This window comes from Phymastichus coffea, unplaced genomic scaffold (genome assembly GCF_024137745.1).
Source record: "Phymastichus coffea isolate CEN01 unplaced genomic scaffold, Cenicafe_Pcof_1.1 PCOF00119, whole genome shotgun sequence".
NCBI classification, from domain to species: Eukaryota; Metazoa; Arthropoda; class Insecta; order Hymenoptera; family Eulophidae; genus Phymastichus; species Phymastichus coffea.
Window position 1 is genome coordinate 491,431 of NW_026706930.1, and position 13,421 is coordinate 504,851.

General features: G+C 30.8%; 4 protein-coding genes across 4 annotated transcripts; 3 read left to right on the forward strand and 1 right to left on the reverse strand.

Annotated features, from left to right (window-relative positions):
- Window positions 1-484: 484 nt before the first annotated feature.
- On the forward strand, window positions 485-4,853 carry LOC131671118 (translocation protein SEC63 homolog). The gene is made up of 11 exons (XM_058947319.1): window positions 485-867; window positions 1,116-1,218; window positions 1,306-1,420; window positions 1,548-1,877; window positions 1,947-2,108; window positions 2,181-2,409; window positions 2,479-2,624; window positions 2,693-2,834; window positions 2,943-3,344; window positions 3,419-3,852; window positions 4,295-4,853. The coding sequence occupies exons 1-11, from the start codon at window positions 744-746 to the stop codon at window positions 4,433-4,435; spliced, it is 2,328 nt and encodes a 775-aa protein (XP_058803302.1). The 5' UTR covers window positions 485-743; the 3' UTR covers window positions 4,436-4,853.
- A 643-nt stretch (window positions 4,854-5,496) lies between these two features.
- Window positions 5,497-9,041, reverse strand: LOC131671097 (inhibitor of nuclear factor kappa-B kinase subunit alpha). The gene is made up of 12 exons (XM_058947279.1): window positions 8,936-9,041; window positions 8,503-8,636; window positions 8,239-8,429; window positions 7,993-8,154; window positions 7,706-7,923; window positions 7,525-7,629; window positions 7,333-7,462; window positions 6,843-7,255; window positions 6,484-6,765; window positions 6,228-6,389; window positions 5,926-6,156; window positions 5,497-5,850 (listed from the first exon to the last, which is right to left on the reverse strand). The coding sequence occupies exons 2-12, from the start codon at window positions 8,606-8,608 to the stop codon at window positions 5,796-5,798; spliced, it is 2,055 nt and encodes a 684-aa protein (XP_058803262.1). The 5' UTR covers window positions 8,609-8,636; window positions 8,936-9,041; the 3' UTR covers window positions 5,497-5,795.
- Window positions 9,042-9,155: 114 nt separating this feature from the next.
- On the forward strand, window positions 9,156-10,198 carry LOC131671100 (uncharacterized). The gene is made up of 4 exons (XM_058947290.1): window positions 9,156-9,350; window positions 9,421-9,609; window positions 9,716-9,877; window positions 10,061-10,198. The coding sequence occupies exons 1-4, from the start codon at window positions 9,291-9,293 to the stop codon at window positions 10,166-10,168; spliced, it is 519 nt and encodes a 172-aa protein (XP_058803273.1). The 5' UTR covers window positions 9,156-9,290; the 3' UTR covers window positions 10,169-10,198.
- Window positions 10,199-10,232: 34 nt separating this feature from the next.
- LOC131671099 (polycomb protein EED-like) lies at window positions 10,233-11,528 on the forward strand. Its single transcript, XM_058947289.1, has one exon. The coding sequence runs from the start codon at window positions 10,233-10,235 to the stop codon at window positions 11,514-11,516; it is 1,284 nt and encodes a 427-aa protein (XP_058803272.1). The 3' UTR covers window positions 11,517-11,528.
- The last annotated feature ends 1,893 nt before the right edge of the window (window positions 11,529-13,421 follow it).

Here is a 13,421-nt window from a genome sequence, read left to right on the forward strand (position 1 = left end):
TATATGTATATGTATAGTATAACGGAAATTTGTCATCTGTGTGTGAAATTAACCACGTACTACCCGTAGTTCGCGCCAAAATAATTTTGTAAGGGAACAAAAGTATTACAAATTCAGTTTGTTGAACCATTGTGTTATTATTTTTATATCCATAAAAAAAGTGTTCACTTGATATCTTGATATACTTTATTATGATTTTCTAGAGAAATTTATAATTATAATAAAGAAACTATGAGTTTTCCCGAAAACAATTTTTTTTAATTTAATTTTCAGTTTATTTTAATTTAAAAAATTAAAAAAAAATGAATTAATTACATATTGCATTGATAAATAATATTACAATCTGTCTAGAAAATAAAATATATAGATTATTTTCAAGTTTAAATGGATATTTAAATATTATGAAAATACCTATAGTAAACGGGACATGAATATGAGTTTTAACATCAAGTGCAATCTTCAACATGTAAGAAATTCTTTCCGGAATTTACGGACGAGATACGTAGCTTGTTCACGTTTAATATTATGCGTGCCGTATATTATATGCTTTTGAAACGCCGCAATATAACGGAAAATTCGACGCTGAGTTGGCAATCTTGGCTGTTTGTAACCTCAAAAAATAACGGAGTGGCAAAAAAGCTCGTTGTCTACAAAACTGGCGGAATTTCAAGTGACAATTAATGAGTCGTACTTAATTGACAGAATATCGCTCAGCTGGCCAAATCGCCACTATTTTATGAGAGATGAGCGGTCAAAAATTTCAATATGACGAGAGCGGAGGAACATTTTTCTACTTTCTATTGTCTTTTTTGGCACTGGTCCTTGTGCCCAGCACTTTTTACCTGTGGCCACGTTGCCCTAAGCCAGGTTAGCGATTTTGTTTATAATTTTGAGTTTATCCGTTATTGCACTCTTATGAATCAACTTTCTGTCATAAATTTTCTTAATTGTTATACGTTCGTTTATCATTTAGCATGAGTGGTACATGTGTATGTGTTGCTAAGTATTAAACAGCTGACTGGGCATACAAAATTATGTTAACAGCATAAACATTACATTTTTATTGAGAACTATTTAATACTGAATTGATAGTCAATTCTAATTTCATGTTATAGATCCGACTTTAGCAGAAAAAGAGTGCTACTGCAATGGATGTAAAAGAAAAAAAGTCATTCTTCAAAAAAGTGATCCTTGGAAGGAAACTAAAGCTTTCTTCAAGTATGTTGTACTATATTATTAGTAATCAACTTTTTTGTCTTCAAATACATTGAATATTTGTAATCCAAAGTGTTATTCACTTTTTAGAAAAGTTTGTATTATTTCTGGATGGGTAGTACTTGCCTTAATTGCCTACAAAGTTTCACAATTTGATTACGAAATGGCCAACTTTGATCCATATGAAATATTAGGTGTTGCACCTGTGAGTATAAAATATTATATATTTTTGTTATTTATTTTCAATCAGTTATTTTCATTTTCTAATATTACACTGCTATGAAAGGTTTCAAATAATTTTCAGCTATAATTCTTGTTCATCTGTATTTTAGGGTGCTTCTGCAGCCTCAATTAAGAAAGCTTATAGACAACTTTCTTTAATTCTCCATCCTGATAAAGAGACTGGTGATGAGAAAGCATTTATGAAATTAACGAAAGCCTATCAAGCGCTGACTGACAAGGAAGCAATGTCAAACTGGGAGAAATATGGAAATCCTGATGGACCAGGAGCTATGGGTTTTGGTATTGCATTGCCATCATGGATTGTTGAAAAAGAAAACTCAATGTGGGTTTTAGGAGCATATGCACTAGTATTTATGATTGCCTTGCCAACTGTTGTTGGAACATGGTGGTACAAAAGTTTACGATATACAGGTGACCAGGTAAAGCAATTAAAGAATGATTTGTATTTTACAATATACAATATTATTAATTTATCATTAATTTTTTAGGTTCTGTTAGCTACTACAAAAGTTTACTATGGTTTTTTCAATTCTATGCCTACAGTGACATTAAAAAGAATAATTATGATTCTTGGAGCATCTCTTGAGTTTGAAAAAAATCATAATCCAGAAATAGTCGAAAGGATAACTGATAATGAAGAGATACCTGCCGTAAATTTTATTATTATTGAAAATTGAAAATTAAAAAAAATGGATTTTTTTTATCAAAATATCTTTTTTCAGCTAATTAAACAATTATCGAATTTGGGAGAAAAAAATAGAGAAATTCCTCTATGTTTTATGTACTCCATAAGAGCCAGAGCTCTCATACATGCTCATTTATCACGGATTCCATTAAATCTTGAAACATTAGATAAAGATAGGCAATATATTATTAAAAAATGCCCTTACTTAATTCAAGAAATGATTTCTTGTGTGAATCATTTGATTGTATTAGCCTATGCTAGACAAGGTAGAAAAGCTTTAGAAAAAAACTCGTCCAATGAGTCAGCTTTATGTTAAATATCTATTCAAATTTCAGTTGACGTTCTGCCAACAATTACTACTATAGAGAACTGTATGAAATTGAGTCCTATGATTGTACAGGCCTGTTGGGAATTTAGAAACCCCCTTTTACAACTACCTCATATTACTGAAGATCATCTAAAGCATTTTAGAGCTAAGAAGGTATGGATTTCGTAACATTAATTATTATTTGTTATGCTTAAATTTAATTCTGGTTATGTACTTAATAGGTGAAAACTCTTCAAGAGTTTGCTCAACTCAAACGCGATGATCGAAGGTCAATCTTGCGTGGTTTATCCGACGAAGAGTTTGACGACGTAATGAAAGTGTTAGGAAATATGCCTTACGTTGAATTTAAAGTGAGATCAGAAGGTATGGAAATTGTTGATTTCATTGACATTTCCAAAAAACCACAACTATTTTTAAATTATAGTTTATTTTTTTGTTTTTCTTTTCTTTTATCTTTTTGTTTTATTTTAGTTATCGACGACGAAAACTCCAACGTTTTCACAGCCGGAGCAATCGTTACAGTAACGGTGACGTTGGATCGTAAGGACATGTCTACGAGATTTGGCGACGAAACCATAAATGCGATGAAAAAGGATTGCACTGTAGCAAACGATGGTGAGGATGGCGTCACCGAAGAAATGGAGGAGCAAAATCAAGCAGCAACCAAGAAGCCAGCGTGGATGAAACAACGAAAAGCAGCACCGAAGAAGTCGCACAGTAAAAAAGGGCCGAACAAAAAGCCAGCGCCAGCTTCTAAAACTGCTGTTATTCAGAGTACAACTGAGAACGGCATATCTAGTCAACCAACCAATTCGTCGCCGAAACCTAAAAAGGAAAAAAAAGATGATAAAGAGGAGAAGAACAAAGATAAAGGTATAAACAAATAACTGTGACGAATCAATTAATAAAGTGTTCAACTTCAAACTTTTCTCAAATATTGATTTCAGGCACGGACGAAAGTGAAAGTGATGCTGATAAGAGTGATAGCAGTGACGACGAAGATAGCTCGGCGGACGTAGCTAAGAAGAGCGGTGACAAGCAGCGCAAACAATCGGAGGTAAACGAGGATGATGATGTTGAATGGAGTAAGTTCCAGCAGCGTTTATTGAAACGCGATCGGGTTCTGGAAGGACGAACGAATCAGTCGCACCAAGTGCATTGCCCATACTTCCCAGCGGTCAAGTACGAGTACTGGTGGGTGTACATCTGCGACCGTAAGAGCATGACACTGCTTACTGCACCGGTTCATGTTACTTCCCTTGTTGACACCGAAGAATTCCAGTTGCGATTTACTGCACCTCTTTGGCCAAATTTATATACATTTACCGTCTGCCTGAGAAGCGACTCGTATATGGGTTTCGACCAAATGTACGATCTCAAGGTGATGTTACATTTCAATTTACTTTTTAACTTTTACATATGATTTTTTTTTATTATACTCCAAATCAAGAATGAAAATAATAGATATTTAAATTCATTAAAAATATTATTACATTAATAATGCGTTCCACGCTGAGCTAGAATATTTAGATTTCTAAACTTCAATAATTTATGAATTTTTTACATTATACCAAGACGTAAAAAATTAATAGTAAAAGTATTATTTTAGAGCAGATTTATATTGATAATTTTACTGTTGTCAAAAATTAGTACTCAAAATCCTTTATGAATTTCACATGAAGTTCAATATATAGTCAATTTTCATGCGCATAGCAAGTAATAAAGTAGATTTGAAAAAGAAAGTAATAATAAGAAAAGAAAAAGTCAATTAATATAAAAGTTGTACACTTGGATATTGAAAAGACGATTTTTATTCTAAACAGCTTAATGTGGAAGAAGCTCCAGTTGTTCCAACTGAACACCCACAGTGGGAAATGTCTGATGAGGAGGAAGCAGAGGATGTGGATGCCGCTGATGAACATTCCGAGTTTACGACTGATGAAGATATTAGTGACAATGAATAAATAAACTCTTTAGAGTGTGCTTCTAAAAAAATGCACAAGCAAAGCGATTTTTTTCGCGATCTCCGTGAATTGATGCGTCTTTAAAAAGATATAATAAATCAGTAAAAAGATGTAGGAGTTGAGTGTGAAAATGTTAAATACTGGACGGATGTTTTATGTGGAAAAAATTTAGAGTGCATAGTTGATGTGTGCAAAAAATATTGTAGTAGGGGATTAGCGCAATATGTCGAATTTTTCAACTAAAAGGGAGCATCAGAATACGTATTATAAGAGAGTACAATATTTATTTTAACACTGTTAATTGATTATTAATATTTTGAGAGCATGCGTACACAACTTTTTAATAAAAATGGAATTGTCTATATATTAAGTGTACAATATCTGATACTGATTAAACTGAAAATAAATTTTTTTCTAGTACCCCTTTTAAAATACTTGATTTTTATATTGCTTTTATTACGTTTCTTTCCTTTGCCTTTTATAGTCTATAATTTTGTCGTAACTGGTTGCAATTATCTAAAATCGATGCTGAAGAAGTTCTTAAACGATGAGCAAATTACTATTTTATTGGCTATTCAATTTAAAAAAGCGATTTTACTGTTATATTACATCAGAAAAAAGTGACAAAGAAGTGAAAGTAGCTAAAATCAATTATACTCTGAAACTACTCATCCGAAACGATTCTTGCTCTTTTGCGAGGCTACAGATCGTAAAAGCTAACAGTTTCTAATTTACAACACTCGCAATAACACCTTTCATTGTATACTAAACTTTTTGAAGTCAATATGAAAATAAGTAGTTTAATAATTTTTGTATTTTATATTGCATGCATGGTTTTATCAAAATGTAATTTTTTATTTGGTCTTAACAAAATATTCTTCAATTTTAATTTTTTATAACATTCATTTTGATATAGCATATGGTCAAGATTGGAAGAAACGGCTCGTTAATGCTGGTTTCAATGGTCCAGTTTATTCTTTCGTGAAAACTGATAAACATGCAAACATAAAATGGGGAGTGAGACATTATGTTCCTAGGCGAAATAATTAAAACTGTAAGTTTTATTAAAGCTTTAATAAAAAAAATATGATTAGTATAACTTTTCGCAAATTCTTGAGCATATTTAAAAATATAACAAAAATAATTCTTCATTACATAATGTCTTAATAAAACTTTTACACGCATTTTATTTTTTAGCAACTTGTAAACAGGGAGAATAGAGTAACAATAAGTTATAATGATACAGTATAAGTTACATCTCTTTTATTCCAAAATAGGGATTTTTTCAAAGCTTCTTATAGTTATTCGTTATGCTTTATAAAGCTAACTTCAAAAAAGAACACGAGAAATAAAATATTCATTAATTTGAATCCATGTGAAGCTGCTGCAAACTCTTTTTAAGTTGTTCATTCAACCTGTAACGTAGAAAAGTTATTTAAATTTTCATAAAAAGTATGGTCTCTCAACTATTAATAATAAATCGAGCATACATGGCACGTAAAACAATATTTTCTTTGATTTCATAGTCATCATTTATTAATACATTCATATTTAATTCGTTTAAATCAGAGGGAATCATTGGATTAACATTTCCAACAGTAGTTTGATTCTTAAAATTACTGAATTCTATTAACTTTGCTTCATAATATGGTATCAGTTCTATACTTGATTTGATACCCTCTGCAAATTGATTCAACTTTATTTCAAAGTTCATCAGCTGTCTAAAATAATGAAAAAATAATTAAATTTTGGAAATTAAAAAATCTTAAATTTATACTTTAATTATACTTACTTGACTAATAAATCCATATAGGGGCTTTCAAATTGCTCTATTTTTTGTTCAACAAAGTCACTTAATACCAATGACAACTCATTAACTTTATCAATTATTTCATCAGAACGATATGGATTTTCTTTGTCAAATATTTTAAACATGTCTAAAAACTTTTCATACCTAAAAAAATATATTGTTCTTACTTGTACTATGTTTGAAAGATATGTTAGCTTGTATAAAATAAATTAAAATACGCTTGTCAGAATCATCTTACGGCGCAGTGAAGATTTGCAGATTTTGTACTAATTTCTCACTATCAAATGCATTTGAAACTTCATTTTCTAAACGCTGTCGCACAGCATTTATATTGATGACTGTAGAATGAATTGTTTTTACTTTAATATATAAATCATTTACGTCTTTCCAACGAATTTTTAAAGCATTGCATTCATATGATTTTAAAGTCTTTTGAATTTCTTTCAATAATAATTCTATTTTTGGTAATCTTTGTTGGACATTATTTTGAAGAGTATACAATTTATTCTTTATTATATCCCTATAATTATGAAATAAATATTTGCAAATAATAAAACTATAAGCATAACAAGTAGATCTGCAATAAAGTCTACTCACAGTTTTATACCCAATGCATAAATGTACTGTTCAAATAGAAAAACATCTTGTCTCATGACATATATAATTGCAGCAAAACACTGTCTCAATTGTGAATGTTCTTTGATTTCTTTTGGGCACACTAACAAAGTATCAAGAATTTCAGGGAGTCTTACATTATCATCAAGTTGTGGAACTTTGAAACAGTTTTTTTCAAATACATATAAAAATGAATCCGGAATGTCCTTTATTAAAATTTTTGCGGTATTTTCTATTTCATTGAGTACTTTTCCAGAAGTGGTCACAATTTCTTGTTGATATAAACGTATAGAGAATTTGGTTTCTATCCATTTTTGTATGTCTAAGAGTGTTGTATTTTTTTTTATATTGTAATCATCTATTTGATACGAACATACAAAAAATATCCTAATTGTCTATTAAACATAAAAAATGTCTATCATTTTTTATTAATATTAAAAATATCTCAATAATATGTTTTTTAGATACTCACTCTCCATGGGAAGATTTGTTTTAACATACTAAATATGACAAGTTCACCTGAAGATTTGCTTTTACCTCTTTTCTTTGGATCTGATTGTAAAGCAATTTGGAACCACTCAACTAGATCAACCAAAATGTTTCTAAAAAAATTAAAAAATAATCACATGCAAATGAAAATAAGTGGAAAGTATAGATTTCTTACTTAGATAAGTCTGTAGGATGTATAATATAATTGTAGAATTCAATTTTTTCATCTATTTCTTTAGCACATATCTCTTCATACTTCTTTGTTAGTATACATTGAACCCTAAAAAGATAAATAAAAAATACATTCTCAAATATCAAAAGATCAAAAATAAAAACTATAATCCGATTTCTTGTACCATTTAGCTAGATTTTCTGTATAAGGCATAAAAGGTTTACAGCCAGTTAAAACTTCAAAAAATAAAATTCCTAAACTCCAATAATCTACTGAAGATGTATATCTATTTGTTTTAAATAGTTCAGGAGCAACATAACTGAATGTTCCAACTAATGATGCAGTCACTGTCACATTCCCAATGTTTTTTGCATAACCAAGATCTATCAATTTATATATTGTCTGAAAATTAATAAGTTTATGTTAAATCAATATGATGATTTAAAATAATTGATATGAAGGATATTTTACCATTCCATTTTGCGGTTTATGGAGCACAATATTTTCTGGTTTGATATCACGATGTGTTATTTGCTGCGAGTGCAAGAAACATATGGCAGAAGAAATATCTTTCATAACAGATAAAACTTCAGTTTGTAATAAACCACAAGAGTTTTTCGGTTTCCTCAGAATCTTATTGTTAAAAGTATATTATTAGTTCTAAATATTCATTTAAAAAACAGAAGATGATCTCTTGTAAATCGTTTTTTGTACTACCTTACGTAAATCTCCACCATTACAATATTCCATACATAATATTGGTCCATCAAAATGTATTTCTCTAGGTAATGGTGCCCATTTAACAATATTTATATGGTTCAGAATTTTCAAATGCTTAATTTCTTCCTGCCACCGTTCTATTTGTTTTTGTGGCATTTTGTTGGTTGGTAAAATACATTTTTTTATAGCTAAATATCATATACCTAATATCAATATTGTTGCAATACAATAAATACTAATATATGACATTGATAAGCAAACCTATTCGTTTGTTTGTATTTTTTTCTTTCCATAACTCAACTTGTCCAAATCCTCCAGATCCTAATTTCTTTTCAAACATCCAATTTCCAAAAGATGATAGAGCCATAATGAATAATATATCAGTCAAACAAAAACTAAAGAAATAAAAATTTAAGTTGTAGCTTTTTCATGTTCAAGTACATGAATACATCTGGTTGATAATAAATTATATATAGTATTATAGCAAGGGAATTAGTCATCCGCTATACGTGTAAAAAATGTAAGAACAAAGTATATGTAAAATCATGTAAAAATCGTTATTTGCAATTTGCATAATACGAATTTATGACATTTGCAGATATTATAAAAAAAGAACAAAAAAATATATTTCTTTAAATTATAGTGTATGTTATACTTTTGGTTTTCTTTTTTTTATTTATTAATTTTTACTTACATATACAATAATAATCTGATTATTTGGTAATTTAAAAGTATTTATTTATATATAACGTATTACACTGTCACAGTATAATATTTTGCTAATACAAGCAAACATAATTATAAATAATATATACAGAATTTATTTATCATTCATAACACTGTTGACAGTTTTGACAATATCATCCATCAGTATCACATTACAAGTACACACATTTATTCGCTATTTTCCGCAATAGATATTTTACCTCGCGGGCATTGTTGCCGCTTTTGTTTTTTTTTCGAATGGCGCATATGATATTAACTGCAACGCTGGCTGCAACGTTGCTGATGCGTGTGGTCCGTGCTATACGCCAGATCCTCTTCAAATAATGGCCGGAATCTTGAGGAGTTGTGGCGCATGGAATGTCGACTCCGTGATTACTTATCTTGTAAGTAAGCAGTTACAAAAATTTTACAGGGTCGAATATTACTTGAAAAGTTTAATATATTTGTTTATAGATTGTTGCCACGGGAGACCTTTGCGATAAAGTTTTCGCTGTGATTCAGAATACAATTAGAGATAGGAATTATCGGATCACAATACACAAGTGCGAATCAATTGCTGACATTATCCGTGTCAAACCGGATTTGCACGTGGATTTTGTTATATTTGCATTTGACGGTAGAATTAATCATTCTGTGAATGAGGTAAGAGTTTTTCTTTTAATAATTTTTTAATAATACGTCAACGATAAAATCAGCTTGTTCAGCAGTTTTGAATGTTTAGGTTATATTGTGGAAATACTTGTTACAGGTAGAGAAAAACATTAATCTTCTTGATGAATTTTTTATTATATCTGGACGTATATGTCTCGTCAATTGTTATGGTTTGCCAAATACTATGGGATTGATGTGCCACTCAGCAGATAGACTACGAGAAAAATATTGTCTCCGACTGTTGTCAGCCAATGTTTATGTGAGTATTAATTTATAGAAAATTTTTTTTTAATTTTCTAAACTTTTTTTTAATAATAATTTATTATTAAGATATTTGAAAAACTATTAAACTCACATTTAGGAATAAAATGATTGATATTTAGTTATACTATAAAATGTTTTTTATATGTAAACTAAAACAAGTTAATATTCTGATTTTCAGAGTCCTCAAGGTCTTGAAAACTTAGGCAAGAGAATTCTATATTTATCGGAAGCTTTGATGGGTATACATAGTGGAGTACCAGATTTAAACATGTTAACTGCTATTTGAAAAAGTATTGACTAAATAATTGATAATTAATAAAGAAATAAAACTACTCAAAAAGTATTTAACAATGAAAAGGCATTCTACAAAATCTTTCATATATGCCTCTAGCCAAGAGGATAGTGAAAATGATAGTGATGAAACTGAGTGTAGCATTGGTAGCAACTCAACAGCTGGCACTCACCGCAGTGACACTCCAACTAGGTCAGCACGTTTCAGAAGAAAAGGTCGTCGCAGGAGTAAAACGTCGAAAGCCAAGATAAATACAGATAAATCTCTGTATAGATTCTGCTGTAGTATTAAAGAAGATCATGGACAACCCTTATTTGGCGTACAATTTAATCACCATCTCAAGGAAGGAGAGCCCATGGTATTTGCGACAGTTGGGAGCAATAGAGTGAGTATATACGAGTGTCCAGAAGGTGGTGGAATAAGACTAAGACAGTGCTATGCAGATCCAGACACAGAGGAGAACTTTTACACTTGTGCATGGTCATACGACGACTTTGGTAAGCCAATTCTGGCTGTAGCGGGATCTCGTGGTGTTATTCGGGTAATCAGTCCAGTAACGATGACGTGCATTAAACACTACATCGGTCACGGACACGCTATCAACGAGTTAAAAATCCATCCTGTAGACCTAAACATTTTGCTATCTGCTTCGAAGGACCACGCACTCCGCTTATGGAATATTAAATCAGATGTTTGTATTGCGATATTCGGTGGAGTGGAAGGTCACCGCGACGAGGTGCTTAGCGTGGATTTCGACATGAAAGGTGACCGTATAATTTCATGCGGCATGGATCACGCACTCAAACTATGGTCGCTGGGAAAAAATGGTATGCAAGAAGCCATCAACCAATCGTACCATGGCTGTCCATCACGTACAGGAAGACCCTTCGAGTCGGTGCTACAACATTTTCCCGACTTTACGACGCGCGACGTGCATCGCAACTACGTCGACTGCGTCAAATGGTTTGGCGATTTCATACTCAGTAAGAGTTGTGAGAACTCTATTGTCTGCTGGAAACCTGGACGACTCGAGGATACTCAGCTCAGGAACAATGAGACGAGTGCCACTGTGTTGCATCGTTTCGACTTTAAGGAGTGCGACATCTGGTTCATTCGATTTTCTATGGACTTCTGGCAGAAAACCATGGCTTTAGGCAATCAGGTTGGTCGTACCTACGTTTGGGATCTTGACGTTAATGAGCCAAATCAGGCCAGATGTTTTTCTCTGCAACATCCCAAATGCATCGCACCAATCAGACAGACTAGCTTAAGTAGAGACGGCTCGGTGCTGTTATGCGTCTGTGACGATGCCACCGTGTGGAGATGGGACCGCGACAACTGATTGACTTTTTTTTCTTTTTCATAATACTTTTATACTATAATAGTTTGTAAAGCGATTGAGAAGCGATGAGTCTGAAAGGATGAAATCATAAAGTTTTTAAAGTAGGTTTGTGATTTTACCATACTAAATAATTCACACTGATGGTTGAATTTTACTTTGAATTTCTATTTTTCACCATTTTATTTTGTACAAAGTTCATTAATACTTTACGAGTTGAGCTATTAATGTTAATGCACGATAAATTCAGTTTATATTTAAATACAAGTTCATAAGTTTTACTAAATTTGCTAAACATTGCAAATTATTTTAAACCCCACACCATCAAGATAACGATGTTTTCTTTTAAAATGACGAAGGGGTTTATTGCAAATAATTTCCATGAAATTGTAAATAATATAAGAAACTTATCTGATGGCGTAAAATGTTTTGGCGTAAAATGGCATTGCTCAATTTGATTGAGTACCGATTAAAAAAAATATATAATACGAGATTTGCAAGACGTACGTTTGTATTTTCATACTTTTTATTGTAACAGTGTAATTCAGAACAAGAAAAATAAAAACTCTTTCAAGTTTTTCCATTCCGTACATTATAACCACATACATTTTTTAAATATTTTCACATGCGCAGACACATGAAAGTTTTTCACAATAAAAGTTAGCCTTTTGGAAAAATCAACGTTCTTCGTATCTAACAAATTTTGTCTTCAAAATATTTAAATTTACGTTCTAAACCAAAAATAAAATAACGATTACCAAGTACTTGATACCTAATTGCACTATATCGGAAAACGAAATCTTTACAAAATCAATAATTATTTGATTAGTATAGGATTGGATCTTTCAGTTGGATATTAATAAAATAAAAATAATTCAAGTATATACACAAAATGAATATAGTACTTTTTAAGAAAATCGATTGCAAAAGAACATTCGTAGCGAGCGCTAGCTAAACATTGAAAAACCGATGGATCTATATCACTTAGCAACTAAAAGTTCATTTAAAAGCTAATAGGCATCTTACGCGGCAGATTGGCAAAAAATATAACGTCAACGTTTACATCCCTTAGTTTTGCAATGATCACATTTATACACTCCCGCCCAATTATCTGCCCACCCAAGAATAAAACGACTGTAACTTTGAAGCTCCATATCTCGACTGGAAATGAACCTATAGAGGTCTATGGAAGCTCATTTCAAATATTTATTCAAGTCCTTTTAAATGGTGTATAATTATACTATATTTTTCTTGTATATAGCGAGGCAAAAATCGAAACAAAAATTACAAAATTTTGGTTGTATCTTGTCGCCATTTCGAGAAAAAAATACTAGAAAAAATTAAAAAAATAACATTTTTGAGCTCTTTTCTTCGATTATATGAACATTTCTAAATTTCTGCGATTATATGAACATTTCCTTCAGAAACAGCGTCTATATTCATAGCTCTTAATCTCAGAAAATTCGAATCGTAGAAAAAAGTTTACTTGAAAGAAAATGTTCTCTTTTCGAAAGAAAATACGCAACAAAATTTAATAATCACTTGAAAACATTTTATTTTCAGTCATAATATCAAGTACCCTCATTTGTTCAATATTTCATTTTTCTTCACTTTGAAAGAATAAAAAAGATCATATATACTAAGAGCTATTCTTTTTATTATAGAGAATATTTAATTATATGAATATAATTACGTTCTCGATTATCGAAAAATCTAACTCAGTGTAACAAATATTAAGAAATAGTCAACAAATTTGCCTATTTTATTTACATTTAATATTTGTTACGCTAAGTCAGATTTTTTATTGATCGAAAATGCAATTATATACATACAAAAATTTAATAAAAAATATATGACAAAAATTTCATCATTTTTGTTTTGTTTTGATTTTCACCTCGCTATACGCAA

Bases quoted from the DNA above. Each gene is read 5' to 3' on its own strand.
- LOC131671118 (XM_058947319.1), top strand. From the start codon at position 744: ATGAGCGGTCAAAAATTTCAATATGACGAGAGCGGAGGAACATTTTTC. The intron at 1,878-1,946 runs GTAAAGCAATTA...TTAATTTTTTAG, and splicing joins TACGATATACAGGTGACCAG to GTTCTGTTAGCTACTACAAA. The intron at 2,109-2,180 runs GTAAATTTTATT...ATCTTTTTTCAG, and splicing joins ATAATGAAGAGATACCTGCC to CTAATTAAACAATTATCGAA.
- LOC131671097 (XM_058947279.1), bottom strand. From the start codon at position 8,608: ATGGCTCTATCATCTTTTGGAAATTGGATGTTTGAAAAGAAATTAGGA. The intron at 7,256-7,332 runs GTGAGTATCTAA...TATGTTTAATAG, and splicing joins AACAAATCTTCCCATGGAGA to ACAATTAGGATATTTTTTGT. The intron at 6,157-6,227 runs GTAAGTATAATT...TCATTATTTTAG, and splicing joins TATATGGATTTATTAGTCAA to ACAGCTGATGAACTTTGAAA.
- LOC131671100 (XM_058947290.1), top strand. From the start codon at position 9,291: ATGGCCGGAATCTTGAGGAGTTGTGGCGCATGGAATGTCGACTCCGTG. The intron at 9,351-9,420 runs GTAAGTAAGCAG...ATTTGTTTATAG, and splicing joins ACTCCGTGATTACTTATCTT to ATTGTTGCCACGGGAGACCT. The intron at 9,878-10,060 runs GTGAGTATTAAT...TCTGATTTTCAG, and splicing joins TGTTGTCAGCCAATGTTTAT to AGTCCTCAAGGTCTTGAAAA.
- LOC131671099 (XM_058947289.1), top strand. From the start codon at position 10,233: ATGAAAAGGCATTCTACAAAATCTTTCATATATGCCTCTAGCCAAGAG.